Source organism: Trichechus manatus, unplaced genomic scaffold, assembly GCF_000243295.1.
Source record: "Trichechus manatus latirostris isolate Lorelei unplaced genomic scaffold, TriManLat1.0 scaffold00281, whole genome shotgun sequence".
NCBI classification, from domain to species: Eukaryota; Metazoa; Chordata; class Mammalia; order Sirenia; family Trichechidae; genus Trichechus; species Trichechus manatus.
Window position 1 is genome coordinate 627,467 of NW_004444217.1, and position 27,474 is coordinate 654,940.

A 27,474-nucleotide genomic window follows, 5' to 3' on the forward strand; every position below is an offset into this window, starting at 1 on the left:
AATAGATACAAAGTAAGAGTTGGCATAGAACTTTTGAAAATTATCTAACAAACTGTATTAGGTAAAGAAAACAGGAATAAGTAAAAAAAAGTATGAATAGTCTACATTCAAAGTGTAATTAGATTAGATTAATTATGATACTTTTCTTTGTACTACTGTGTTTTATTTGAAAATGAAAACATTCCTTTTTCAGAATGATATCTCCTAGATTAAAGACATTTGCAATGAGTATATAACATATATGTATACATAGTACAATGGTAGTTAGTAATGACATTGTTTAGTCATTAGGCAAAATTGTTTAATTTTTCAGGAACTTTACAAAGTGATTTTAATAATTAGAAATCAAAGTAGACTAAGAGTTTCAGTCTATCAAAACAGTTTAATGCCTTCTAAATTATTGTATGCTTATCTTATATGTTGTTCAACTGAGGTAATACAGTTTTAAGGTACAATAGTTGGATGAAATATTATTTTTTAGTTAGTGACAATATCAACTGTGAGAATATAATGAGAATGTTTTAGCAATTGGTATTTGCATTGTGAAGAAAATACGTTCAGTGTTTATAGATAATAAAATAATGTAGATTTTCTTAATTTTTGAAAATAGTTGGAAACTAAAAGTTATAATTGATCTAATAATTACATATAAACAAACAAACATACAAAAACCTTTCCTTAGCATGAAGGAAATTGCAACATTTGTGCCTTCAAATGGATGAATTTTACATCTTGACAATTTTATCATGGGATAAGATGGCTATTAATATTTTATCAACTTCATGTGTCAGTATTTTCTATTTTAGATATGATCCTTATTTGAAATCTCGAAGAGTTTTTCAGAAGTATACTTTGTATTTTTAAAGCAATAAAATGTGTTTGTGTATACACATATGTATAGCTTTTATTTATATTTTATTGACGTCATAGGTTGTCAAAAGTCATTCACTTTATATTATTGAATAAATATGCTTGTGATTTAATTAATTCATAAAGCTAAATTAGATTTTTACTCCAGATGTCAGCTTGAACTTAACCTAGGATTAAGAGCTAAACAAGATTGCCTCAAATCCATATTCTATGCCCAGTGGAAGTCCCATAGTCCACTTACATATTTTTGCATATTCCAAATACACACTCCTCTTATCACTCTGGCTGTGATTTTCTACATCCACCCAAATTTTATTCTCAAGTTGCCATCTTTCATGGTTTATGTCTCTCAAATTTGGCATGTTACCAAATGTGAAGCTAACTTCCTTTTCCTTATATGTACCAATTCCCCCTCTAAACTGCCTCTCAAAGTAAATCACAACAAAATGTCACCGACTATCACCAAGGGCTATTACCAATAGCAGCGTTATTAATAATTGGCAAAATGTGGAAATAACCCAAAGGCCCATCAACTAATGAATGGATAAAGAAAATATGATACATTCATACAATGGAACATTATTCAGCAATAAATGAGAATGAATTACTGATAGATACCTTATTCAGCAATAAATGAGAATGAATTACTGATAGATACCACAGCGTGAGTGAACTTCAAAACCATGATGTCAGGTGAAAGAAGGCAGTCACAAAAGGCCACCTAGTGTATGATTCCATACCTATAAATGTCCAGAAGAGGCAAACCTATAGATACAGAGAGCAGATTAGTGGTTGCCTAGGAATTAAGGGGTTTGGAGGAAACAGGTGACTGACAATGGGCAGAGTTTCATTTTAAGTAATGAAAATGTTCTAAAATGGATTGAGGTGATGGTTGTGTTAGGGAACACAGTGGGTTCCCCGCCTGTACTCTTGTTATGAATACCTAAGAGTCATGCAGATTTGAGCCAAGGCATGGTTGTTTACAGAGGGCAAGGAGACAGGGAGATGGTTGTCAAAGCACTGTCTCGCCAAACAAAGGGCTGGAGGAAGTTTTACACTAGGCAAGAAAGGAGAAGTCATACATATTCATTAAATGTCTGGGAGATAGTATGCAAAAGGGGTTGGAGGGGTTGGGCATGTAGGCTGCGCATGCAATTGGTAGCTCAAGATGGAGGTCCGTGTTCCTTCAAGATGGCTCCTCGTGTACTCTTGACATCCGTGTGTTCCCAATAAAATGGTGGCGTATGCTGAAAACATGGCGACCGACTTCACCTTTAAGGCACCTGCTGTTTCACGGTGCACGCGTGAAGTCTGATTTTAGTCGGATTGTCTGAAAAACAACGGTAAGCAGGAAGTTTAGAAGGAAACAAGGTGGGGTGACTCACCTTGGTCTCAATATGTTCTCTCTGTTTGCTCGGAAGTTTTCTATTGACACAGCTTGTCGCCTGAGGCCTATTTAGTTCTCAGCTGGTCTCAGTTGCACAATGGGGAATATACTGAAAACAATTGAATTTTACCCTTATATAAGTGAATTGTATGATCTGTTAATTACATCCCAATAAAACTGTTTTAAAAAGTCACAAACCAGTCTCACACATCCTTGTTGGCGGCCACCATAAAAGAGGTTTTGTTTGGAGAAATGCAGGTGTTTTACATGTTGAGGAAAAGCACCTTAATGAAAACAGATCTCTTACCATCTCTCAGTCAGCCCCCAGTATAGCTCTAGATTTTTATTGTGTAACTAAAGACTCAGTCATGCCCACTGACAGCTTTTTGGGTTTCAGCCTTTTTATCTATCCCACCAGCATCTATCTAGGGAAAGCAGAAGTATAGATTGTAATGCTCCACTGACATAAAATATTGCATTAATACACCCCAACTTCAATGCTTAAAGGGTAGTAGCCAGTGCAAAGAGTTTTGGTCTTAACATTTCTGTTTTGATTACATATTGTTTGATCATAGGAGTATGATCAGACAATGTACAATAAAACAGTGTGTGACCATAGGGATATGAACAGAGTGGATGAGATCAAACTGCACCTACCCGTTAACTCTGAGTTTATGGGCTTAAGCAAAAATCTCTGTTCATAGAAGAAGGACCTTGTGAAGAAGATTTATAGCTAAATGCTAAGTAAACTGCTTGATCAAATTGTGTTTGATGAGATTATAGATCTCTATTTTACAGAAACCTATTTTAATATTATCTTTAATTTTTTCTTTTTTTTAGCTTTAGATCCAGCGACAGATCCATGCTTAAAGATGAAATGTAGTCGCCATAAAGTATGCATTGCTCAAGATTCTCAGACTGCAGTCTGCATCAGTCACCGGCGGATTCCGCACAGGTAAACATCGTTAAATTAAATCTCACTGATTGAACAGTACTCCTGGCCATGAATAACTGCAGAGTATAAATATTTGGTAATGCCTGTTTAAAGCTTTTTTCCAAAGCTTGATTGAAATAGTTTCAGTAGCGTGGCTAATACAGTTATGATTCCCTTGGGTTAAACATTGTTATCGATCATAGTTACAATGGATTGTAGAATTTTAGGCATATATTATTAAATAAAGCAGTTTTTTTGAAGATTAGATTGCCGTGTTACAGCTGGATACTTATGCTTTTTCAAGTTCAAGGAATAATTATAATTTTGGTACCATCTAAATAATTTTGTGTGTGCCTGCTCAGATGTCCCTATTTCCCTCAGGGTAGAGTTAGAAACAAAGTTAAAGGAGAAAAATGAATAATTGATGTTCATAAAAATAGATGAAATATCACATATTAGAGATTTGTGACTGGACCACTTGAGGACAGCGTCATACCTGCGGAGTGTTTGCATTTTATTTCTTAGAGGCTGACACAGAATTCCTAGAAGGGAAGGATAGATTTTAAATATATTTTATAATGATCAAAGCTGCTTCAATAAGAGAGGCTATTTTGAGAATTATCAGTAATTTAGAAATAGTGTGTGTAGTGTGGTGCTGAGTATTAAAGGTTGGAGCAAGTGAAGTCGGCGTGCTCTTTGTGGGAAGACTTTATTTCAGGGATAGTGGACCTAATTCATGTTTTCTTTTTAGAGCAAATGAGCAAGGGGTTTTAGCTCTTTGGGTATGTTCAGAGATAAATTGGATTTTTGACTTTAAGTGTACTTGCATCTAAATTCTGTTCTTCAAATACATTAACAGACAGAGAAGAACATTAAAGAATAAGACTATAAGTATTCTTATATTCTTAAATATTTGAGGTTCATTGATGTTCCTTATTAATATAAAAGCATATAGGCATAAGACTTTTAATACATGCTGCATGGATCAGGAGAATTTTTTATTCTGTAATGCCAGATCTGTAGTGGTGTATTTCAAGCACCAAGGCAGACTAATTCAACCAAGGTAGAGGCTTTGGGAATGTGTTCATCTGAGACAGAGAGTCATGGTGTACCAGTAATGTATGGTGACAGAAAGAGAGAGAGGAGAAAGAGACAACAGTTTGAGTTTGTAAAAGTAAAAGAAAGTTGCTGAAAGTAATATTTCTATAAAATCAACCTGCTGTGGGAAGGCACAGAATGGTGAAGCCGAATTATGTAAAATGTATTTCCAATCAATGCTGAACTCTATGTTAGTATTAAAAAGAAGCAGCAAACCTTTGGTCCAGAATTTTATTGCTCTGTTTATTTTCTTACAGTCCTTAAAAGCTTCTGAATTTCTTGGAATTCCTATTAGTGATTCCTCAAATATTTTAAATATCAGTATTTGAATGTGTGTGTATGAGGGATGAGGAATTTTATTTGAGAAATCAATAAGAGGACAACAGTGAAATAAACTCATGTATGATCCCTCATCTAAGTTGCAGAGACTTAGTCAATTCATCCCATATGAAAAGGAAAATTGTTTTTTCACAAGTCCTAGAGACCCTACGAAAGGTTTCCACCTGTATGTACACATTTAACATTAACACCTTTGAGGAAGGTTCATCTGCTGTTTCATTCTTGGCCCCCTAAACTCAAGTCAAAGAGCAACTGAAGTCTTCACAGCGAATACCATGCCCGTGGCACAGACTCGCTCACTGCTTTGGACACTCGACATTGAAGCTAGGAGAGGGTATATGAGTGATTCAAGATCACCAAGCTAGGAACTTTCAGAGAACGGATCGCAGTTTAAATTTACTGACACTAGAGTCCATGCCTTCTACAGTTAGGCTGTATCACTCTCTCTAACTTCTTATCTCACAAAGACTTAAGTACAGACCAAAGGAGATTTCCTTAACATGATAAAGACTATTTATCAGAAACTAATAGGCAAAATCGTTCATAATATAAATAGTTGAAACATCCTGAATGGAGAACCATCCACAGTTATGCTGTGGGTTTAGTAGGTGGACGTCAGTGTGTTTTATGTAAATAATAGTCCTGCTCTATTTCTGGTAGAGACGATTTAAACATTTACAGTCCACACACACTGCATGCAATAAATAAATAACTAGTTTCTAAGGAATTGAAATGATTAATATTTGATATGCTTTATTTGCTTTGAGGATATCAGAATACATTGCCTATTCACACAACAATTAGGGAAAGAGACTTTTGCCAAGTAGTTTGATCAACAAAGATGGGTAATCTAAATAATCTGTGTCTTAAGTCTGAAAGTTGTGTGTGTGTATTTTGGCAGTGGCAGAGAGAAAGCAAAGAAAGGGGCTTAATTTGGGTTATCTACTTACTTTTGATTATAAATTCTTTTTTTCAGTTAAAAAAACAACTTATTTTTTCTTTCCTTTCTCGTGGAAGAGAAAGGAAATGGAATCTGTTGTTTTCCTCCAGAGTGAATTCACTTTTTCAAAGAGGCCTTCCTAAGTCCCTGAGACTAGATATCACACCCATTTCTCCAGTACCTCAGGATCGTCTAATGCTCACCACATTTGTAATAGCTTGTTCAACATCACTCCTTCAGTTGACTGGAAGCTTCATGGAGGCAAGGCGTGTCTTAATCACCACTTTATACACAGATTCTGACATAATAGCTAGTGCATATTTACACTGAGAAGTGCATTATACAGCTATTATTTATAGGACACTTAGGGAAGAAATTTTAAGAAGTAGTAAAAGTTGTTTTCTGTGTTCTTTATACAGTAAAACCTGCAAAAGCTGAAACCTGTGTAAGGCAGAAATCTGTCAGAGAAGGAAAACGCAAATATTTTCCATTCTCACAGGTTTCATTATGTATATTTGTTGCGTGAGGATTGGGAAGGGTACAGGAATCAATCAACAAATACTTTGAAATAATTTATTGAATGAATGAGCAATTACTTGAACAAAGTAGAGAAGTATATGAAAATATGATTGGGGTAAAGCCATAGCAATTGATTTTATGAAACAAGTATGTATAGCCTTGGCTTCAATCTTTAAATAATTGAAATAATTGCTAAATTTCTACTTACTGCTTTAAATAACAATAACTGTTGAAAGAGAATAACAAAGTAGGAGGACGTGTACTTCCTGATTTTAAAACATGTCATACAGCTACAGTAGTGAAAACAGCCTGGTACTGGTATAACAATAGACCAGTGAAATAGAATTGAGAGTCCAGAAATAAACCCACACATCTATGGTCTGTTGATTTTTCACCAGAATGCTAAATCCATTCAATAGGAGAAAGAAAAGCCTCTTCAATAAATGGTATTGGGAAAACTGGATTTCCACATGCAGAAAAATGAAACAGGATCCATGCCTCACACCATATATAAAAACAAATTCAAAATGGATTAAGGACCTAAATGTGCAAACTAAAACCATAAAATTCTTATAAGAAAATGCAGGAGCAAGGCTGTTGGGCCTAGCTTTTAACAATGGGTTATCTAATGATAAATGCACAAACTTCAAAAGACAAAATAAATATATGGGATGTCATAAAAATTTAAAAATTTTGTTTATTACAAAAAAGTGAAAAGATAAGCTGCCAACTAGGAGAATATCTGTGGAAACCATATATCAGATAAGAATCTAAAAACTAAAAATATGTATATAAAACTTTGAGAACTCAACAACAAAAAGACAACTCAAACAAAAAATGGGAAAAGGACTTGAATAGACGTTTCACCAAAGAGAACATTCAACGGGCCACTAAACACATGAAGATATGCTCAATATCATTAGCCATCAGAGAACTCAAATCAAAAGCACAGTGAGATTCCATTTCACTCCCACTAGGATGGCTAAGATTAAAAAATAATAATAATAACAAATGTTGGCAAGGATGTGGGGAAATTGGAACTCTTATCCATTGCTGGTAGGAATGCAAAATGTTACAGCTATTATGGAAAACAGTAGCAGTTTCTCAAAAAACTAAAAATAAAACTACCATATGACCCAGCGATTCCGCCCCTAGGTATATACCCAAAAGACTTGAAAGCAGAGACTCAGAGACTTGTACAACAATGTTCATTGCAGCACTATTCACGATAGACAAAAGGTGGAAGCATCCTAAAAGCCCATCAGCAGAGGGGTAGATAAACAAAATGTGCCTCGTACATACAATGGAAACTACTAAGCCTGTAGGAGAAATGAAGTCTTGATACATGCTACAGTGTGGATGAAGCTTGAAGACATTGTGCTGAGTGAAATAAGTCAATCACAAAAGGGTAAATATTGTATGATCTCACTTACATAAAAAGACAAGAGTGGGCAAATGTATAGATAGCAAAATGTATTAGTGGTTACCAGGGATGGTTAGGAGGGGGAAAGGGAAGGTTATTCTTATGGAGTACTGAGTTTTGGTTTACAGTGATGGAAAAATTGCATTGATTAAGGGTAGGGTTGCACAACTGATTAGTGTAAGTGGTGTCAATAAGTTGTACACTTGTAAAAGATTGAATTGGCAAACGTTATATTTACAACATCATCAACAACAAAAAGAATAGCTGCTGAGGCCACGTATGTACAACCAAATAGCTCATGGAATTTCATTCCTTGGCTTGGATGTTACAGTCATGGTTTCATGGGACATCACAGTTAGTTGACCTAATACCTTGTTTAGTGCTTCTGTTTATCTTTTAGTTCATTGTGTAGTGTCTGGGGTCTTTAAAGCTTCCAAGCAGTCATCAAAGGTATAACAACTGGTCTCTATTCCCCTGGAGTATCAGAGGAAGAAGGAGAGTCAGGAATAGGAGGAGGAAATGGAATGCATAGCTAATTGCCTCCACGAACAACTATCTCCTTGGCCCTGAGATCAGAAGAACTATGTGGTGCCTGGCTACCATGACTGAACTTTTTGATCAAAGATTTTGTAGGAGAATCCTGATCAAACGGGGGAAATGAATAGAGATTTTCAAATTCTCATGGACTCCACACTTTTTGGAGCCGTAGAGGCTGGATGAACCCCTGAAACTATTACCCTGAGATAATCTTTAAACCTTAAACCAAAAGTGTCCACTGAAATCTTGCCAAAACCAAACAGTAGTTTAGCTTAACTAGTAAAGAATGTCTGTAAGACCCTATTAGTTTCTTCTTTAAAAAAATTGTTTTGATACTATGTGTTTTGCATAATGGAAAGAATACTGAATTAAGTCATTCTGAATTTATGTTATGAAATATGGATTTTGATACATATTTTGTGGGGAAATCTGTCCCCCAAAACATGCAAAATATGACACCCTTATTTGTAGGGTGTCATATTATCCCAATGATAATCAGAGGCATTGTTTGGTGACATTGGAAACTTCTGGTTTTCCAGATATGACACACACACACATACCTTAAACCCACCAGGGCCCCCTAACTATCACACAGGGAGCCATAAATATGCTTACAAGGATTATCTAGCTGTACAAAAGCCAGAAGAGACAAAAATTTGACCCAATCACACTTCCTGGATGCACTGCCTCAAACCTAAGCTTTCTACCTTCGTGAATTTTCTTCAATAAACATGTCATTCATTTTTTAACCTTTATACGAGCCCCTAATGAAAGGCAGCAAATAGGTTTAGTGGGAAAATAGCCTCCCAAGAAACTTGAGAGCCTGAAAATGGTTGTGGGCACGTTCTGTCTCAAGAACCATAAAAGAGTTAAGATCTACCTATATGGGGTTAGATTGTCAACAGCAACTTGAAAGATTGGATAGGAAACTTAGGAGGCTGTGAATTTATGTTAATGGGGAGGAACGGCTTAGAAAAGGAGAGTGAGAATGGTTGCACAACTCGAAGAATATAATCAGTGTCACTAAATTGTACATGTAGAAATTGTGTGTTGAATTGGTTCATGTTCTACTGTGTATATTCTCAATAATGACAAAAAATAAAATAAAATAAATTATATTAAAAAAATAGCATGACAAGGTAGCTCAGCTTCGATCTCCATTGCCTATTAAAACATGGTGAAAACCATCTACATGTACCAGGTTCAAAATCATATATTTGGATATTTGTCTCCTAATGGCTTTTTCTGTGAATAATTGACCTCAAACAAGCGTGACATCGGTGTTATTGTCCTGGCTTTCTGTTACCATTGTCATTCCCACTTAAAATCAAATAGTTTTATGAAAAATGGGAAAGAAGTACAATAGGCTTGCCGGGCTTTGGATATGACCTGATTTTCATATTGTTATCCTGGAAAAAGAATTGTAGAGATGGTTATAGTTGGGGATTTTTTGGTCGTTTCTGAATATTGTGAGCAAGAAGCCCAGTGTTTTATGCTCTGTTGCTGCTTGTGCATCTGCAGGTAATTAACACTGTTTCTAGATCAGTGTTTCTGGCACCAGTCGATGCTACTGATATGATATTAAAGGAAAACAGTTTGGCATAAGACTTGAAGAAGTTGTTGTAGGATAAAACTAGCCATGTTAATTTCTGCTTCATTTACACCAAAGGATGAAAACAAATCAATAAGGAAATGTTTTTGGCCTCCTGAGAATGCACTGAAGAAAAGAATAATAAAACTAATTAAAAATGCTAATTATCCAAAATAGATATTAGAAGAAGGTGAAACTTTTCTATTTCAACTATGTACTTTTGGAATACATAGTTTATTGTGACCTTATTTCAAAAGAAAATCCAAAATTTGTATATGATTATTAAATGCTTGCCTATGGTATTTATGCTTTCATTCCTCTAAAATTGAAGTATTTAAAATGGAAAGGTTCAATCATGGGGCCTAAATTATAGTAAACCAAAAAAAAATTGCTATCGAGTCGATTCTGACTCATAGCGACCCTGTAGGGTTTCCAAGGCTGTAAATCTCTGTGGAAGCCCACTATCACATCTTTCTCTTGCAGAACCCCTGGTGGTTTTGAACACTGACCTTTCGGTTGGCAGTTGATCGTTTTCCCCACTGTGCCACCAGGGCTCTTTTAAGTTCCAGTAGACATCCAGAAAATATTTGTCAAACTGAACTGAAATGACCGTAACTAGTTTAAAGTAATACTCCTTATACTTATTTAGCCTCTACAGAATATGGATATACGAAAGGTACCAACCTTTAGGTTAGAAGTCAAGTGCCAAATATACACACACGTATGTATGTGTGTGTGTGTGTGTGTATATATATATGTTGTTGTTAGGTGCCGTTGACTCTGTTCTGACTCATAGCAACCTTACAGGACAGAATAGAATTGTATATACATATATATATATATATGGTCACAACATCGACTGTATTTTTGAAGTACACTGCACACCTTCTGATCATTCTGATATACTCCCTCCTCTATTGAAAATCAGGGACCTGTTGATTAAAGTCTAAAATCTTTGGTGTGGCCCTTTATAATTGGCCCAAGAAGTTTTACATTATTGTCTGCAGCTTCTCCTTCGAGGACACATTACAACCTGATTACAACGGAAAACTCAACAGTGCAGAGTGATGGTTCAGAACATGGGAGTCTGCCACCAGACTTCCTGCTTTCACGTTCCCGCCACACTCTACCGAGTGATCTTGGGCAGGTTACGTAAACTCTCTGTCCTTTGGTTTCCTTCTGTGTAAAGTAGCGATGATATTATTTTAAGGATTAAAGAGTTAATGATACAAATGGTACCTTCTGATGATATTGTTTTAAGGATTAAAGAGTTAATATGCAAAAATGAATCACAACAGGACTTTGTCCATAGTAGGGCTTACATAAGGGTTTGCTGTCGTTGTTGTGTGCTGTTGGGTCCATTCCAACTCATAGTAACCCTATAGGACAGAGTAGAACTGCCCCATAGGGTTTCCAAAGCTGTAAATCTTTTCAGAAACAGATTCCCAGATCTTTCTCCCATGGAGTGGCTGGTGGATTCAAAGCACTGACCTTTGGATTAGCAGCTGAGCGCTTAACCACTGCACCACCAGGGTTCTTACTTAAGGGTTAGTGATTACTATTTTCCCTTAATATGTTGTATGTTTTATAACCGTAGACTTTTGTTATGTCTGAGCTATTTTTTCTAATAAAATGTTCTGTCCATTCATTCTGTGTTCTTCTGGCACATATTCCACTTCTGAGGAGGCTTTTAAGTTATTAATGGAACACAATTTGAAGCTAGACTGACTGACTTTGAAGTCTAGTTCCATCTTTTGGTAGCAGAATAACTCTCAGCAAATTAAACTCTCCAAGACTCAATTTTCTTATTTATAAAATAGAGATGATAATGATACTGTCTACCTACCCATGTTTTGTGAGGATTAAAGAGATAATTTGTGTAAAGCACTTATCACAGTGTAAGCACTCAGTAAACATTAATTATTGAGACCTTCTCTTCAGCTTTCCCTGAAACTTCCCCCAACCCAAGGTAGAATTAAATTCTCCATTACCTTTGTGTGCAGAGCGTGCTAGAGAGACTTTTATAGATATGCTTGTATTGTATTAAAGTCGTTTGTATATTTCATAGCTTAATGGTAATTTGTTGAGTTGCAGTTGGCACAATTATTTGTCCTGATTATAGAGACGGAATTTAAGGTCACTTTATATTTTAACTGAAAAGAGTGATGTTATTTTGCTAGTTGAGAATGGAGAGAATGAGGACAACGTATAATGTCTTTTCTGGGGAAAAATATACGAGACGCTGCTTCAAGACAAACACCAAGGAATTGGGCATATCTTCGTTCTTCTGCAAGTTATTTGGGTGCTATAATCTGTATAAATTTGCTGTAGTTCATGATTTCTTAGTGTATATGCATTACCATTCCCAAATCCCCATGTCCAGAGAAGAGAATCTTCAGAGTAAAAAGCAAAAAATACAGGAGAAGGATTGACATGCCAAAACACCTCCTGGATAACAGAGTGGCTATAGATAAACCCCTCTCTGTCTTTTTGGATAGCTGTATCCCCAGTTGGCCTAAAGACCGTTAGGCTCCTTGTGCTTAGCAGGGAAATGCTTTGTTTGGAGGAAGGAAATACTGGATCTGAGTGGAGATTCTTCTCAGCTATTTTATCAAGGATATAGCCTTGAGCTAAAAGTATTTAAGACAGCTGATTTGAAGTGGCATATCTCTGTGTATACTTCTAAATCTCCTGATACCTAGAATTCAGCTGTGAGAACAGGGGTTTGAATTATGATGTTCAGTAGAAGACAGCCAGATGAGCGTCCACTGCAAGAATCCTGTCTTATAATGACACAGGAAGTAGACGAAGCCCAGTTCATGGAATACTGTGAGCAATGGATGCGAGGGATTCATTCACACATCAGCAGTTTCCTCCGCCATCCAGCTCTTGCTTCATGGATGTCTCGTACATGGGCAAACGAGTAAGAATTCTTAAAAAGTACAACAAAGGAGGATTGAAGAACTGCTTGATATAATAGTTTCTGAAATAGACAATAGGCTAGAGGAGGCCTGTGAAGAGACCATACACTGAACAATTAATTAAGAAGGTAAATTTTAAAGAAGTATTTAGATGGACCTTAGTTTTCTCTTAACCTGACATCCTTAGAGGTAAAGATTATAACATGCAAGTTCAAAGTCCAATTACAGTAGTTAGGTTTCTGAATTCTAGGTAGATAGATAATGACACACGTGGGTAAATAAATGCTTTTTAACATTCCAAGTCGATTCCATTCCTCTGTGTGTAGGAAAATTAAAACCGCCTATTAAGAATAATGATTCTTCTTGTTCTTCTAAAAAGAAGTCTATTATTGCATTGTTGTAATTTATTATTTTGAAGTAACTGAGAAAAACCATAATTGCTTATTAGCTAAATGTAAAAAGGCAGTAAAATGTTATACATAGAAGGTGGCATAAGTGATATCAATCTGTTCAATTTGTCTTATAAATTTTTTAAGTTTAAAGTATTATGAAAATAACGTGGATATGGTAACTTCCCAGGGAGGAAGAGGGAGTACGTATTGTACTCCTTCTATCCTAGACCCTCAGTTCCACTTGCACGCTTCCAGAATTTTACTGTACACACACATTCACACAAACATAGTTCTGTCCAAACGGGAGTATTTTATTCAGGTGGTTGTGCTTTGCTTTTTTAAATTAATATATTTTACACTCTTGAGATTCAGCGTATATATTTTTCCTCTGTGTTTTAAGTAGCCGCTGAGTAATCCATGACAAGTCCGTACCGTAATTCATTTAACCAGTCCCGGTAGGGTCGATCTGCGTCGGAATGGGCATGATGGCATCAGGCTCAGGGCAGTGGTTTGTTTATCTAAGTGAGGACGTTAGGGTTGGTTCTGGTTTTTCCTTTAGTAATGCTACCTGCAAAACTCCTCTGCAGGCGTCTTTGCATAAACATCTCTGCGTATTTTTGTCATAAATTCCCAGCCGTTGAATCGTTCAGTCAAAGGGAAAATGTATTTAAATCTTGATAGGTATTGCTAAATGCCTTCCAAGGAAATTGTATCAATTTCTACTGCAAGCAGTGCATTCAGGTACCTGTTTTATTATGCCCTTGCCAAAAAATGTTATTTAGATATTAGTAATTTTGAATTTCCAAATATTATTGTTTATTCTTAATTAAAAATTAATATAGGTAAATTCATAGTATATCTTTTTATTCTCTAAAATAAGTGCGTGTGTGTGTTGTGTGTCTTTAGTAACAGAGGGGTGTGTCGTCCGTGGAGGTCTTTTCATGCCAGCCATTCTCTGCGAGTTGTAGGGTGGTAACATCCTGGTAAATGATAGCGGTAAATTCGAGGAACTCACTATACCAGTAACAGTTTATGTAGCAGCATTTTTTTTTTCAGACATGAGGATAGTTTTAGTGCAAGAGAAGGAGGTTTAATAGAAGGGTCCTAACAGTTGAAAAGAAGCACTAGATCTTCAAATTGTAACAAAATGCGCATAATTTATCCCCACTATTTTCTTAGACCTATTATTTGTAAAGCAGGTACCCTGCAAATCCAAATTACTGTTTTACATTTTTCTCTTTGTAATCTCTTTGTTAAATGAGGACTTCTTATTTTAAATACTTCTCTCTCCAGGTGATCAACTTTATTTTTCAGCATTTTGGAGAGTTTAGTGTTATCATTCTTCATTTTGTGATTTCCCGTGATCAGTCCTGCTGTGAATTCATTTAACTTTAATTATGATATTTTAAATAGTAAGCCCAACATTCTGTTGCTGAGTTGTTATTAAGAATTCAACATTTTGGATAAATTACTGCTAAACCTCCTACTAGCCAAGTGTTGGCAGAGAGACAGTAGTATTTCTGGGTAATGGATATTAAGGGCCAGAGCATATTAATTTTTAAACTTTGTAGAAAGCCTTTTTTCTTGTAGCTGACTAATGTAAAAAAATAATTAGGGAATTTAGAATCTTGTGCTGTTATTTTTCAGTCTGAATGATCTGATGTTCTTTTCCTAGATTCCTGCTTTGCCTTACTTATTTCCTTTAGGTTTACTTAAAATACTTTAAAAATATCGTTAATAGTGGGACTATTTAAGGTTAAAATATAAAATATAATTTGCTTCTTGTTTACTCCTCCATTGCCACTGTGATTTTGAATATGTAATTTATACTCACTGATGCTCACCCACGGGCAGAGACAGCGAGCAGTACAACAATGGACTTTGGTCTCCATCCACAGTATAGAGTTGTTGCTGAGAAACGGCTGCCCAGGCAGGTACTGCATGTTTTAGAAGATCTGCGTGTTCCCCCTCACATCTTTGTAAGGTCATGTGACCAGTTCCTTCCTGTGAGAACAAAGTAGAAGTAATGTTTGTCACCTTGGAGTCTAGGTTAAGTAAAGGTCTTGATGGCCTCCTCTTTTGTACCCTACCCATTGTCTGGAAGCAGATAATCCTGAGGCCAGAGGGGATGGCATGGCCACAAGATATAAGGGACTGGGGTACCTAAATCACCATAAAGAAGACCGTTCAATGTACAACCTCACTGGCCAATTATATGAAAGAAATATAAACTTCTCTATTATGTTAAACCACCGAACTTTTACCAGACATGACAGTACCTAGTATTATTCTAATTAGTTCATCTATTTGAAGTTTACTATCAAGAAAATGTGTGGACGGCATTAATGGTGGGGATATCAGTGAGGTATGTGATAGAGTAATCGTAGTTAATTCAGCAAGTTTTATGTGACTAAAAACACAGAAAACAAGATAAGTGTGTCAAGGATCTTGTCCACTTGGGATCTGAACTTCACAGGATATAAATTTTATACCATGTAGGTACCATTGACATTCCCCAAAACCAACCAAATCATTGCTGTCCTCATAGGATAGGGTGGAACTGTCCTATAGGGTTTCCAAGGCTGTAATCTTTATGAAAACAGACTGCCGCATTGTTCTCCCACAGAGCGGATGGTGGGTTCCAACTGTTGACCTTTGGGTTAGCAGCTGAGCACTTTAACCACTGCACCACCAGGGGCCATCTAACATAATAATAACAGTAATAATAGGAATAATTTTATGATGAGCATCACAAAGTAACACCCTTTTGTTATTACAAACCATTGTATGTACCTTGAATTTTTAACATAATAGACTCTACGGGGTGTGGTTCGTAACTGCGGATTGTACGGAAGTCGAAGCTCGTAACCTGGGGACTGCCTGTATTTAAAATCTCTGTACTTTAATGACAAAATGTAAATATCTACTGCATTTGTAGGGACGGAGTACATCCTTTGTCATTTCTCTAGGTTCTTCCTCTTTTTTTAGTGTTAGATTCACCTATACGTCTAAGGTTTGCTTATAACAAGAATAAAGTGACTTTGGAGCCAGAAAGTTATTTAGAGACAGTTCAATTTTGCATGGTATATATCAGGAAATGATTGCTATGATTCTGAAAATGATGCGGAGGAGGATTTGGTTGACTAAATAATAATATTACCTAAATACTTATTGCTGACAGTTTACCAGATATTTGACAAGTACTTTACATGTATTACTTTATTTAGCAGATACCATCATTATTCTCATTTTACAGATGAAGATATTGAAACTCAGATAGTTTATGTGAACTGCAAAATGTCACATAAGTTTTAAGTAATTGAGCCAGGAATTGAGCTTAGATGTCTGTTAGATTTCAAAGCCCCATTATTTGCTGTCACAGTTAATTGCCTATTTAATTGACTTGTCCAAAGTCACAGGGATCTGTAGTTATTAGTCTATTTAAGACTAAAGTCCAGGTCCTCTATTTCTCACATACCGTCATTGAGACTGCTTTGCTTTAAGAATCCATGTCACTACAGCTAGATCATCCATATTTTAGTAGCTATTATGAGTGCCTTGGATCAGCTTTATGTCTGTTTCTGTAAGCTGCTGTTGTAAAACTATATTTTCTTGTCATCCTTTATATCTTACCATCTTCCATTTTGCTCTCCTTGAGTGAACTCACCTACTTCCTCACAAAGGAAATAAAAGCTGACGTTTTGTTTCCTAATTTACAGTTATCAGTTTAATCAATCCTTACAAAACACACAAAACTGTCCCTGCTATTATTATGATTGCTCTTGCTATTGTAATACCATCAGAATCAGCAGCAGCTGTTGTCAATCTATCCTATATAACCCTGATCCCGAAACTGGTGTTCTAGGGTCTAGACTCATCATTTCCTGTCTCCATCATCCTTGCTGTAATTATCATTACCTCATATGTTATATTTTCTATTTTCCTATAGCTGTAGTTTATGGATTAGAGTATATCAACAAATTCAGGTTTCTAAAATGATAAAGCAAACATTCAAAGCCTCCCAATCCCTTCTTTACCTTGGGCCACCTGTAGTTCATCCGTGCAAATCTACTGCCATGTGAGAGCAAATCTCTAAAAGGAATTTCATTCTTATTCCTTTGCTTCCCATTTGTTCCTTCACCTACAGTACATAATTATAAAAAAATGCTACAGGTTATGTGGTCTTTGTATACATAGAAACGTTTGCCTTACTTAACTGACAATTACGTAACTTACAATTTTTATGCCGCTAGAGCTGCAGAACTACTTCTCCCTGAGGCACTGGTAATTTCTGGGATGTCAAATTCATTGCCTAGGTTTTTGTTCTCATCTTACTTGAACTTTCTGCTTGTTTATTCATAATTCATTCATCCATTGAACACACATATCGAGCACCTATTTTGATCCAGTCACTCATAAAGGCACCTGGATTACAGTGTTGATAAGGATAAACAAAACCTTGAATGCTGTGACTTTCACATTTTGCGATGGAAGACAGACAATAAAGAAATAAAACAATATACAATATAATTTAGTATGGTGATCAATAACGTGGTGAACATAGAGCTTATGAAGGAGAGAGACAGAGTATCAGGAGGTGATAGGAAATATATTCTGTAGATTAGGTAAGGAAGCCTTTCCAGAATAGGTAATATTTGACAAAATACCTGAGTGAAAAGAAATGAGTCATGTTCAGATATCAGAGGAGAGTGTTCCAGGCTCAGGGAAGAGAGAATGAAAATGTCTCGTAGTAGAAAGAAGCTTGATGTGTTCAAAGAACAGCCAGAAGGCCAGTGCTGTTACAAGAGAGGTAAGATATCAGGTCCAAGAGGCAGGCAGCACTGAGGTCTGATCTTGTAAGCATCGTAAGGGTCTTGGATTTTATCTTACGCAGTGAGAGGACTTTGGTCAAGAGAGAGATATGAAATATGTTTCTTTGTCAAGGGATCACTACATATGCCATGAGGAGCAAGCGTGAAGGTCTAGGTCCATCCAGGTAGAAGGACGACTGCAGTAAATCCTGGGGGAAGATGCTGCTGGTGCAAGGGAGATGGTGAGGAGTGGTGGTTTACAGAATATATTCGCAAAGTGAAACCGAATGGACTTGTGGATGAATTGGCTGTCTTGTTTGGGCTGTATATATGTGTGTTTTGTTGAGGAAAGTTATGAATCTGTGGTGAATAATTTGAAATAGCTCAAAATTTGTTGTAAAATCCGTAGAGCAGAGAGACATGTTACATCATACTAGCTCTATTCTACTACTTTTCTTCTTGGGGAGTAGGGTCTCCTTCCCTTTTGCCTTGGTTTCCCGCTTCAGTTGATAGCAGTGGTCATGAGTTGTCAACGTGTTTGTGATGATACACTTCGTATGACTCATGCATTATGTATCCATGCGCTGTGCTCAGCAGCATTAGAAAGCAGTTTTGGGAAGGGGCAAGTTTCTAGGCCAATCACCATGGCTAGGTTGGTGGGAAACTGCGAGTAGGCAGTCTGTGCATCATGCCCTCCCCTGTAGGCAGGATGCCCTGTGTTACGATTGGAGCTCCCACCAGAATCACATGGAATGAGGGAAGTAGAGTTCTTCCAAATAAGAATGTGTGTGTGTGTGTGAGAGAGAGAGAGAGAGAGAAAGCGTGGAGGCAGATTAACTGTCCAGCAGCTTTGCTACAAGCAAAAGATTCCATGGGAAGTATGAGAAAAGAAGAAATGGATGAACAAGTAAAACATGGCAGAAGTTTGACTTTGAGTTGTTTTGCTTTCCAGCATTTTACTTTGGCTTTCAACCAATGAGCTAAAGTTTTTAAAGAATCTATAGGAACAACAACTTTGTAATTTTGGGTAATTTGGAAGAATGAATTTTGAAGTGAAATTATTTTGTTTACACATTACCTGTGATTCACAATTCCATATATTTTGATGCACTATTATAGAGAAAAAAAGGAAAGACGTTAAATTTTGGAGTTTTAGGAAAGAAAATATAACATCAACTTACCGTCTGTCCATTCTATTGGCATGGATGGCATAAACTGAGAGAAGTCTTGATATTATAGTATTTGTAATATTATTATAATTTTCCATTGAGAGAAAAGGCATCTCTTTCTCCCATATAGCTTCATAGAATAAATAATCCTCCCTCTAGAAATTCATATTGATTTTTTATGTAAAAATAAAATCATCTAACTTTCTAATGTCATTGCAGTTTTACACCTGATGGTGTAATTCTAATGTTATTCTAGTTGCTAGAAAATATGGTGCATTATTCTTCAATAATTCTTTGTTGTAAACAATGGAATGATTATAAATGACAAACATAAATTTTGAATGAAGCATTAATGACACTAGTATATATATTTACTAATCTATATACAAACGCTGCTAAGGGGCAAAAAGGAAGAAAGTATGAATTGTTAGAATGAAGAAGGATCTTACCTATTATCTAGGTTCTCTGCACACTTTGGGAGTGAAAACTTTTTACATTTTCTATGTTTAATCAATTTCTGCTGTTGTTATAATCAGAAATCTCTCCTATATATTGAATTAAATCTAACTGTATAACATCCACCCTGTAGATCCTTATACCAAGAATCTGAAAGGAGGGGAGAGGCAACCAACCAACAAAGAAACAACTCTCAGTATTTTGTAATAAATTTATTAGAAAGTTTTATGCAATAAATTTTGTAGTAAATTTATTAGAAAGTACTCAACAGTGATGTTTGACCAGTTCAGTAATTGATTAAAATGTATACTACAAGGGGGAAATGAAGACGACTTATACTGAGATCAAATTACAGAATTTATTAAACTATATAGTTGACTTTTGCTCACTTAGAATTCTTTTCTAGATTGTGAAAATTGTGTTCTCAGAGGATGGCAGAAGTAATTTCTTTCCTACAATTATTTAGTAATGTACTCCCATAGTGGGCATTATGACCACACTGCTTTGGGACAATCTTTTTGATCAGCATTTAGAGAAGGATGCTGTTTATTCCTAGTGTTGCTTTCACTGGTTTAGGTCCCAGTGAGCAATTCCCCTGAGATCTTAACGGATCTTGATAAACCATATGAGTATGTTCTTTAACCAAGCAAATTATCAAGAGAAACATGAATACATTAGGGAGAAAAATATGAACAAATGTGACAGCATATTTGAAAAGGAATTTAAGTGAATTTGTGGTGTTAGGTTTATTGGAAGTATCATTTTCTAGGTAGAGATACTGCTGCTTCATTTGGCCTGCATTTTTCTTCTCAAAGTAATTGAAGACTGATTCATATATTTCTGGAAGGAGATACTTTCTTAGGTTTCCTGCAAGTTTTGTAAGAGAAGCCATCACTGCATCTAATACTTGTGTGATGTGTGATCTCTTTTTCCTCTTACTTTACTAAAATCAAGTCAAACAGGAAAAAATACTTCCAGTTCACTACATATTTACTAAGCACCTATTATTTGTAACGCATGGTGAGACCCACAAGGAGAAATCCAGTTGAATAATAAGTTATACTATTGGCTTGGCTTTTAAACAGCATTAATTCAATAGAGATTTAACTGTATGATTCTACATAGGAATAGAATACATTTAAATATAAATTTAAAGTATTTATTGAAAAATAAATGATATGTTTTAGTTTCATGAAGTTTTTTTTGCTATGCTCTGCATTAAAAAGGGGCCCTCGCGGTGCAATTTTTAAGCACTCAGCTGCTAACCGAAAGATTGGCAATTTAAACTCACCAATGACTCTGTGGGAGAAAAGACCTGACCATCTGCCCCCATAAAGATTATAGCCTAGGAAACCCTATGCCAGTTCTACTCTGTCATGTAGGGTGGCTGTATGTCGGACTCAACTCCATGGCAGTGGGAGAAAGATGATAAAAAGCAGAAGATAAGGCACAAATAGAAGTAGTGATCATTTTCCCTTTTTTACATTGCCACTGAGATATTTTACTCTGTTAAAATATCCTAAAAATTAATGATTGTATTATTAGAATGCAAATGTATTTTTATGTAGTCATGCAACCATACCTTAATAACAAGAGCTCAATTTATACTCATTGGAAAATTGCCTCAGGAAAGAATCTGGGGAAGAGAGATGAAAAAATCACAAATATTGCCACTTATCATTATCTATGACTGGGTGCTATCGAAGTTCCTAGAAACGCATTATATGAGGTTGGCAGACATGGACTTTCTGAATATAGGGCCATGATGTTCTTAAAATGTATAAAAAATAAATATGGCTTGAATTTGTCAGTCTAGCTTTATCCTTGACTCAAATGTCTTTGTATTCTGGATCATGTATGGAAATGTAAACTTAATAACCAAATCCACACTGCATTTTCTGCAATTTGTGAAATTCAGAATTGATTGAAAATGATTTCTTTCTATAACAGTAACATTGCTGTTTTCACCTATAGGGATTACTGTTTAATGTATTTATGATTATGTGAAATTGCAAGAAAAAAGTTTTTAGTTTTCCATGTACATGACTGAAAGATATCGAATCACCAAAAGACAGTTTTATACAATCAGTGAACTCTGTGTGGATGATGTAGACTATCGTCCATTGCAGTGAGCTCTGTCAGTGGATGTGATCAAGCAAATTCTTGGTGAGGGGAATGGTGGAAGACTAAAGAAGATATTACTGCATTAACTACTCATTCATACATTCATGCCATTCTTATTTGTTATCTGCAATATTAAAGTGCTCTTCTAGGCATGACATATATGTTAATGAAGAAAAGAAGCATACATTTTGGTCTTCTGGAGGCTAAAATCTAATGTGATAAAAAGAAAACAAGCAGATAATAGATATGTAAATACCGTATGAGAACACTGATGTCAAGCTGACCAACAAGATGGAGTTGGTGTGGGTTGTAGCCAGATTAATAGAGTTGTCAGACCTGTTTGAAAGTGTGACATCTAGGAGAGAACACGGCAGATTAAATGGAGGTCATCAGGCCAAACACAGGAAAAAGAGTGTTTCAGGAAAAGGGATCAGATGTGAAAAGGCCTCAAGGAAGGAAAGAACGTGACATGTTGGAGGAACTGAAAGGAGGACCTGTAAAAACGCCCACTGCCGTTGAGTGGATTCTGACTCATAGCGACTTCATAGGACAGAGTAGGACTGCTCCATAGGGTTACGGGTTACAAGGAGTGGCTGGTGGATTCAAACTGCTGACTTTTTTGGTTAGCAGCTGAAGTCTTAACCACTGTACCACCAGGGCTCCAAAAGGAGGACAGCTGGGCTAAGTAGGGTGTCATGGGCTGGAATAGTAGCTAGTCATAGAGGCAGAGAAGTGGATGTCAGTGATGTGTTTTGAAGACAGAAACAGCAGCACTCACTGAGAGAGGCCCCTGGAGAGTGAAGGAGAGGGAATAATCAGAGATCCTTTCCAAGTTATTGTGTTAATTATCTGGGTGGGTTGTGGTGCCATTTACATAGTCAGGTAAGACTGGAGGAGGGATAGGAAGAGGAATTAGAACTCTCTTTTGAATCTGATAAATTTAAACAGCCCAGGAGCCATCCAGTAGAGATAGAAAAGATGCAGTTGGGATCACAGGTATCAGTTGGTCTAGAGATAGATTTCAAATTATGAATGTTATTTAAACTCACAGAAATGGACACTAAAGACACAGAGGTACTAAAGACCAAGAAGAAAATAAATTCCTGGGAAATCCCAGTTATTTAGAAGTAGGCACTGAGGACTGAGAAGGGGCAATGAGTGAAATAGGCCCAACATCCGGAGTCCGTCGGGGCACAGGAGGCGAGAAGAATTTTTATGTTGAAGGAGTTGTTGACTGTGTTCATGCTGCAGAGAGGCTGAGAGAAATGTTTACAGAAAAATCGCCATTGTCAACCAGATCAATATAGTTGTCGTTGGTATTATATGAATAAGTGATGCATTGACATGATTCAAGATTCAAAATATGCTAATGTATATACAGTCTCCCTCCCAACCTCTCACACCTCTCCGTCTCTTCCTGAAAGCAGTGTTTCTGTATCTTTTGACTGGCCCCAGATTTTATTCACATGCAAACGGATGCATTTAATATTTTCTTTTTTTCCCTTAATATCCCATGATTTTCACTCTCTCTCTCTCTGTTTCTGTCTCTCTATGTATTTAGGTGTGTGTGTGTGTTTACTCAGTAATAGGTATTTGAGAAAATTTTCAGTAAATAGGGCTTCCTTCTCTTTGTTTTTCTTTTCATTTTTTTGACAGCTATAGTATATTACTGCTTTGTAAACTGTTAATATGTGGATAATTTCCTCCTGGCTCAGCACGTGGTGGGTACACAATACGTGTTCCTCTTTTGACCCTTTCCTCCCGTATTTGGATGCATTAAGGAACTCTAGCCTGAAATCAGGGCACAGTATAAGTCTATACGCCTTGTTTATCCAGCTCGGACCTCAAAGCTTGTTCTAACACAGTTCTTGTGTTGTTCCAAACACCAAGTCCTGTGCCAGTACTGCTAGCTTTCTCCCCATTTGATTCATGAGGCCTTTGTTCACTACACCTTTGTCAGCCCTTGGACAGACCTTCTGCTTGCCCTTTCCCAGTCTCAGCCTTAGACAGGGCTTGCTTTCCCTCCTAGCCTGAGGTAAGCCTCAGGATCCTTCCCACTAACATCAGAAACAAAAAAAGAAGAAAGAAAGGTAAAACTTTTTCAAGTGTAAGTATTCAACTGTCTCCACTTGTGAAATTGCCCCCAAATGTTAATAATGTGGCTCTTGGTCCAGCATTAGTGAAAATATTGTATGAAATCCTTTATAGTGGCCTAAATCAGAAACCTTGGATCAATACCTGCTTCCTTTGTAAGAGAAGATTTGCCCTTTGTTTCAAAGGGATCAGTGGAGACTTTTAAGCAGATTTGTAGCAATAACTTTGAATCCTGGATAGACTTGAGCCAGAGGCTTGTGTAACTAATAGGAATCCAAAATCTTTGTGTATATGCATTTGCAGTTTTGCCAAAAGAGAAAATTGATGTAATGCTATACTGATTCAAATCTGTTTTACATCCTTCTTCTTAAAAGAGGAAAACTTTGGCAGTCTTCCCAACTAATGGAAGATTTCCAGAGGAAAAGTTAATGACTGTCAGCTTCTGGCTTCACTATCAATGGAACAATCACTTAAGAAGCATTAGGTTTAAATGACTTACTCTAGCATGTTCATTCATACTTATCTGATATCAAAACCCTCCAAATATCCTTGAAAATATATATTCTGAAATTGAAAACATGAGTATTTAGAAGCAATGCATATTACAAATAACCATGAAAGTAATAGTCAAAGACTCTGGAATTTTGCAATTTAAAATGGTAAAATTATTTTAAGGTTTGTCAAAGAAAAAAATACAGTATTATCAGGGACTAATATAATTGTGAACTTTTATAAATAGTACCTTATTCCCTCCTTAATAATTATCATTGTTATAGATTGAATTGTGTTCGCCAAAAATATGTGTTGTAAATCCTAACCTCTACGCCTGTGGTTATAATCCCATGAAGTAGGATTAGTGTAGGGTATATCTAGAGTCAATCTCTTTTGAGATATAAAAGAGATTAAGCAAGTAAGCTAAGAAGCATAGATGGGGTAAGATGGATGTCAGGACACTTGGGCTACTCTGAGGAACGGAGAAGCAGAAGCTGAAGAGACAAGGACCTTCCTTCATAGCCGATGGAGAGAGAAAGCCTTCTCTTAGAGCCAGCACCCCGAATTCTGACTTCTGGCCTTCTAAACTGTAAGAAAATAAATTTCTGTCTGTTAAAACCATCCACTCGTGGTATTTCTGTTATCAAGCACTAGGTAAGTAAGGCAGAATTTGGTACTGAAAGAGTGAGGTGCTGCTCTAACAAATACCTACGCTGTGGAAGTGGTTTTGGAATTGGGTAATGAGTAGAGGCTGGGAGAGTTCTCAGGTGCCGGATAGTAAAAGCCTGGAGTACTTTGAAGAGACTGTTGGTAGAATTATGAATGTCGAAGTTGATTCTGGTGAGGGCTCAGAAGGAAGTGAGGAGAGGTATAGAGAAAGTATCATCTTAATGAATACATATAGTGCCAGCAACAGAGTGTTGCTAGAAATGTGGATGTTAAATGTGCTTCTAGCGAGGCTGTAAAACAAAATTATGAACATGTGATTGGACAATGGAGGAAGCGTGATGCTTTTCATGCAGTGGCAGATAGCTTGTCTGAATTATGTTCAAATGTTTGGTGGAAGGTAGAACTTGTAAGAGATGAACTTCTATATCTGGCTGATGAGATTTCTAAGCAAGATCTTAAAAAGGCCATGTGGTTTCTCCTTGTCACTTATAGTGAAATATGAGTAGAAAGAGATAGACTTAGAAATGAACTGTGCAAAATGAAAACAGAACATGAAGTTTTGGAAAATTCTTTTGTACTAACTAAGGACACGTGTTCTGATGTTCACCAAGAACTTGGCTACACAATCTTTTGTTAAAGAGATCAAGCCTGTGACTCATGGATCTAACCAGCCACCACAGTAGAAAACCCATCAGCTTACACTGAAGGGGACAGAGAAAGAATGAAGGGAAAGAACACTGTCTACCTCTTGGAATTCTGTAGGCAAGAAAAAGACCAAAGGAGCTACATCTGTTGTCCTCCAAGAGGAGAAAAGGATCATCCCTGGAGCAGCTCTGAGATCAGAAGAACTGTTGGAAGGAACACAGTGTCTTAGTCATCTAGTGCTGCTATAACAGAAATACCACAAGTGGATGGCTTTAACAAAGAGAAATTTATTTTCTCACAGTCTAGTAGGCTAAAAGTCCAAATTCAGAGCATCAGATCCAGGGGAAGGCTTTCTCTCTCTTTTGGCTCTGGAGGAAGTTACTTCTCATCGGTCTTCCCCTGGACTAGGAGCTTCTTTGTGCAGGCACCCTGGGTCCAAAGGACACGCTCTGCTCCCAGCACTGTTTTCTTGGTGGTATGAGGTCCCTAACTCTCTTCTTGCATCTGTTTCCTTATCTCTTGTAAGATAAAAGATGGTGCAGGCCACCCCCCAGGGAAACTCCCTTTACATTGGATCAGGGATATGACCTTAGTAAGGGTGTTAAAATCCCACCCTAATCCTCAGTAACATAAAATTACAATCATAAAATGGAGGACTATCACACAATACTGGGAATCATGGCCAGCCAAATTGATACACACATTTTTTGGGGGGACATAATCCATGACCCACAGGAAGCAGGGCCTTGTTGGTTTCAAAGGGTGGGTGGTCTCCTGGATCTTAAAAGGTGGGGCCACAGCCTTCTAGGTTTCAAAGAGTCCGATCTTCGCCAGCTCCATTCCAGAGTGTGAGGCTTCTGTTAAGGCTTACCAGGGGCATGCGGATGCTGCTCAAAGCTGGGGGTGGGGTGGGGTGGTGGGTGCCATAACTAAGGGGCAGAAGAATGGGTACTGCTGGAGCCCAGGGGTTGTGGTCACCACTCAGACGGACTAGGAGAATGGGGTCACCTAAAGCTGATGCAGCAGAGTTGCCATCCCAGAAGGCGTGGAAGGCAGAGCTGAAGCCCGGGGCTGAGGGGCTTCCACTCAGAATCCAGAAGGCATGGCCAACATCCAGAGTCTGGAGGGTGGGGCCATTGCTCAGATGGTCCCAAAGAATAGAGGATTATTTTCAAGCCTTGAGAGCTAATATAAATTGTTCTGCTGGTTTTGGACTTGCTTGGTGTCCATTATCCCTTCTTTGTCTCCAATTTCTCCTACTTGTAATGGTAATGTCTACCTTGTGCCTGTTCCACCATTGTACTTTGGAAACAGAGAACTTGTATTCTAGATTTCACAAGTTCAGAGAGGAATTTTGCCCCAGGATGAAATACGCCTGAAGTCTTGCATTCGATTTAGGTGATTAAGAAGATGAGATTTTGGACTTGGAGCTGATTTAAGACTTTTGGGATGATGTGATGGGGTGAATGTGTTTTGCATGTGCCAAGGACATGAATTTTTGGCAGTCAAACAGTGGAATATTATGAACTGAATTGTGTCCCTCAAAAATATGTATTGTAAATCCAAACCTATATGCCTCTGGTTATAATCTCGTTTGGGAATGGGCTGTCTTTGTTATATTAATGAGGCAGGATTAGTGTAGGGTGTATCTTTTGAGATATAAAAGAGATTTAACAAGCAATCTATGAAGCACGGATGGAGAAGGAGAGATGCTACGATACGTGGAGGTCTCCAGGAACCAGAAGGCAGAAGCTGAAGAGACAAGGACTAGGGCTGGACAATGAGAGAAAGCCGTCCCCTAGAGCCAGTGCCCTGAATTCAGACTTCTAGCCTCCTAAACTGTAAGAAAATAAATTTCTGTTTGTTAAAACCATCCACTTGTGGTATTTCTGTTATAGTAGCACTAGGTAATTAAAATAATCATAACAAATATTTTAAAGTATTTGAGAATTTTCACGTCTTTCTGTATTTTTGGTCATCATCATTTTATCTACGTTTGCATAACTGGAATTAAGTATAAATAAGTGAGAGTTAATATTATTAACTCCAGGTAAAATAAGACC

General features: G+C 37.0%; 1 protein-coding gene across 7 annotated transcripts in view; it reads left to right on the forward strand.

Moving 5' to 3' along the window:
• Positions 1-27,474, forward strand: part of SPOCK3 (SPARC (osteonectin), cwcv and kazal like domains proteoglycan 3) — a 529,200-nt gene that overhangs the window by 246,506 nt on the left and 255,220 nt on the right. For 4 of the 7 annotated variants that reach the window (XM_004390070.1, XM_004390071.1, XM_004390073.1 and 1 more), the window contains one exon: positions 3,098-3,212. The exons of the other annotated variants lie outside the window; for them this stretch is intronic. In XM_004390070.1, the coding sequence (XP_004390127.1) occupies positions 3,098-3,212 (115 nt within the window). The remainder of the gene's footprint in view (positions 1-3,097; positions 3,213-27,474) is intronic. 7 annotated transcript variants of the gene reach the window in all.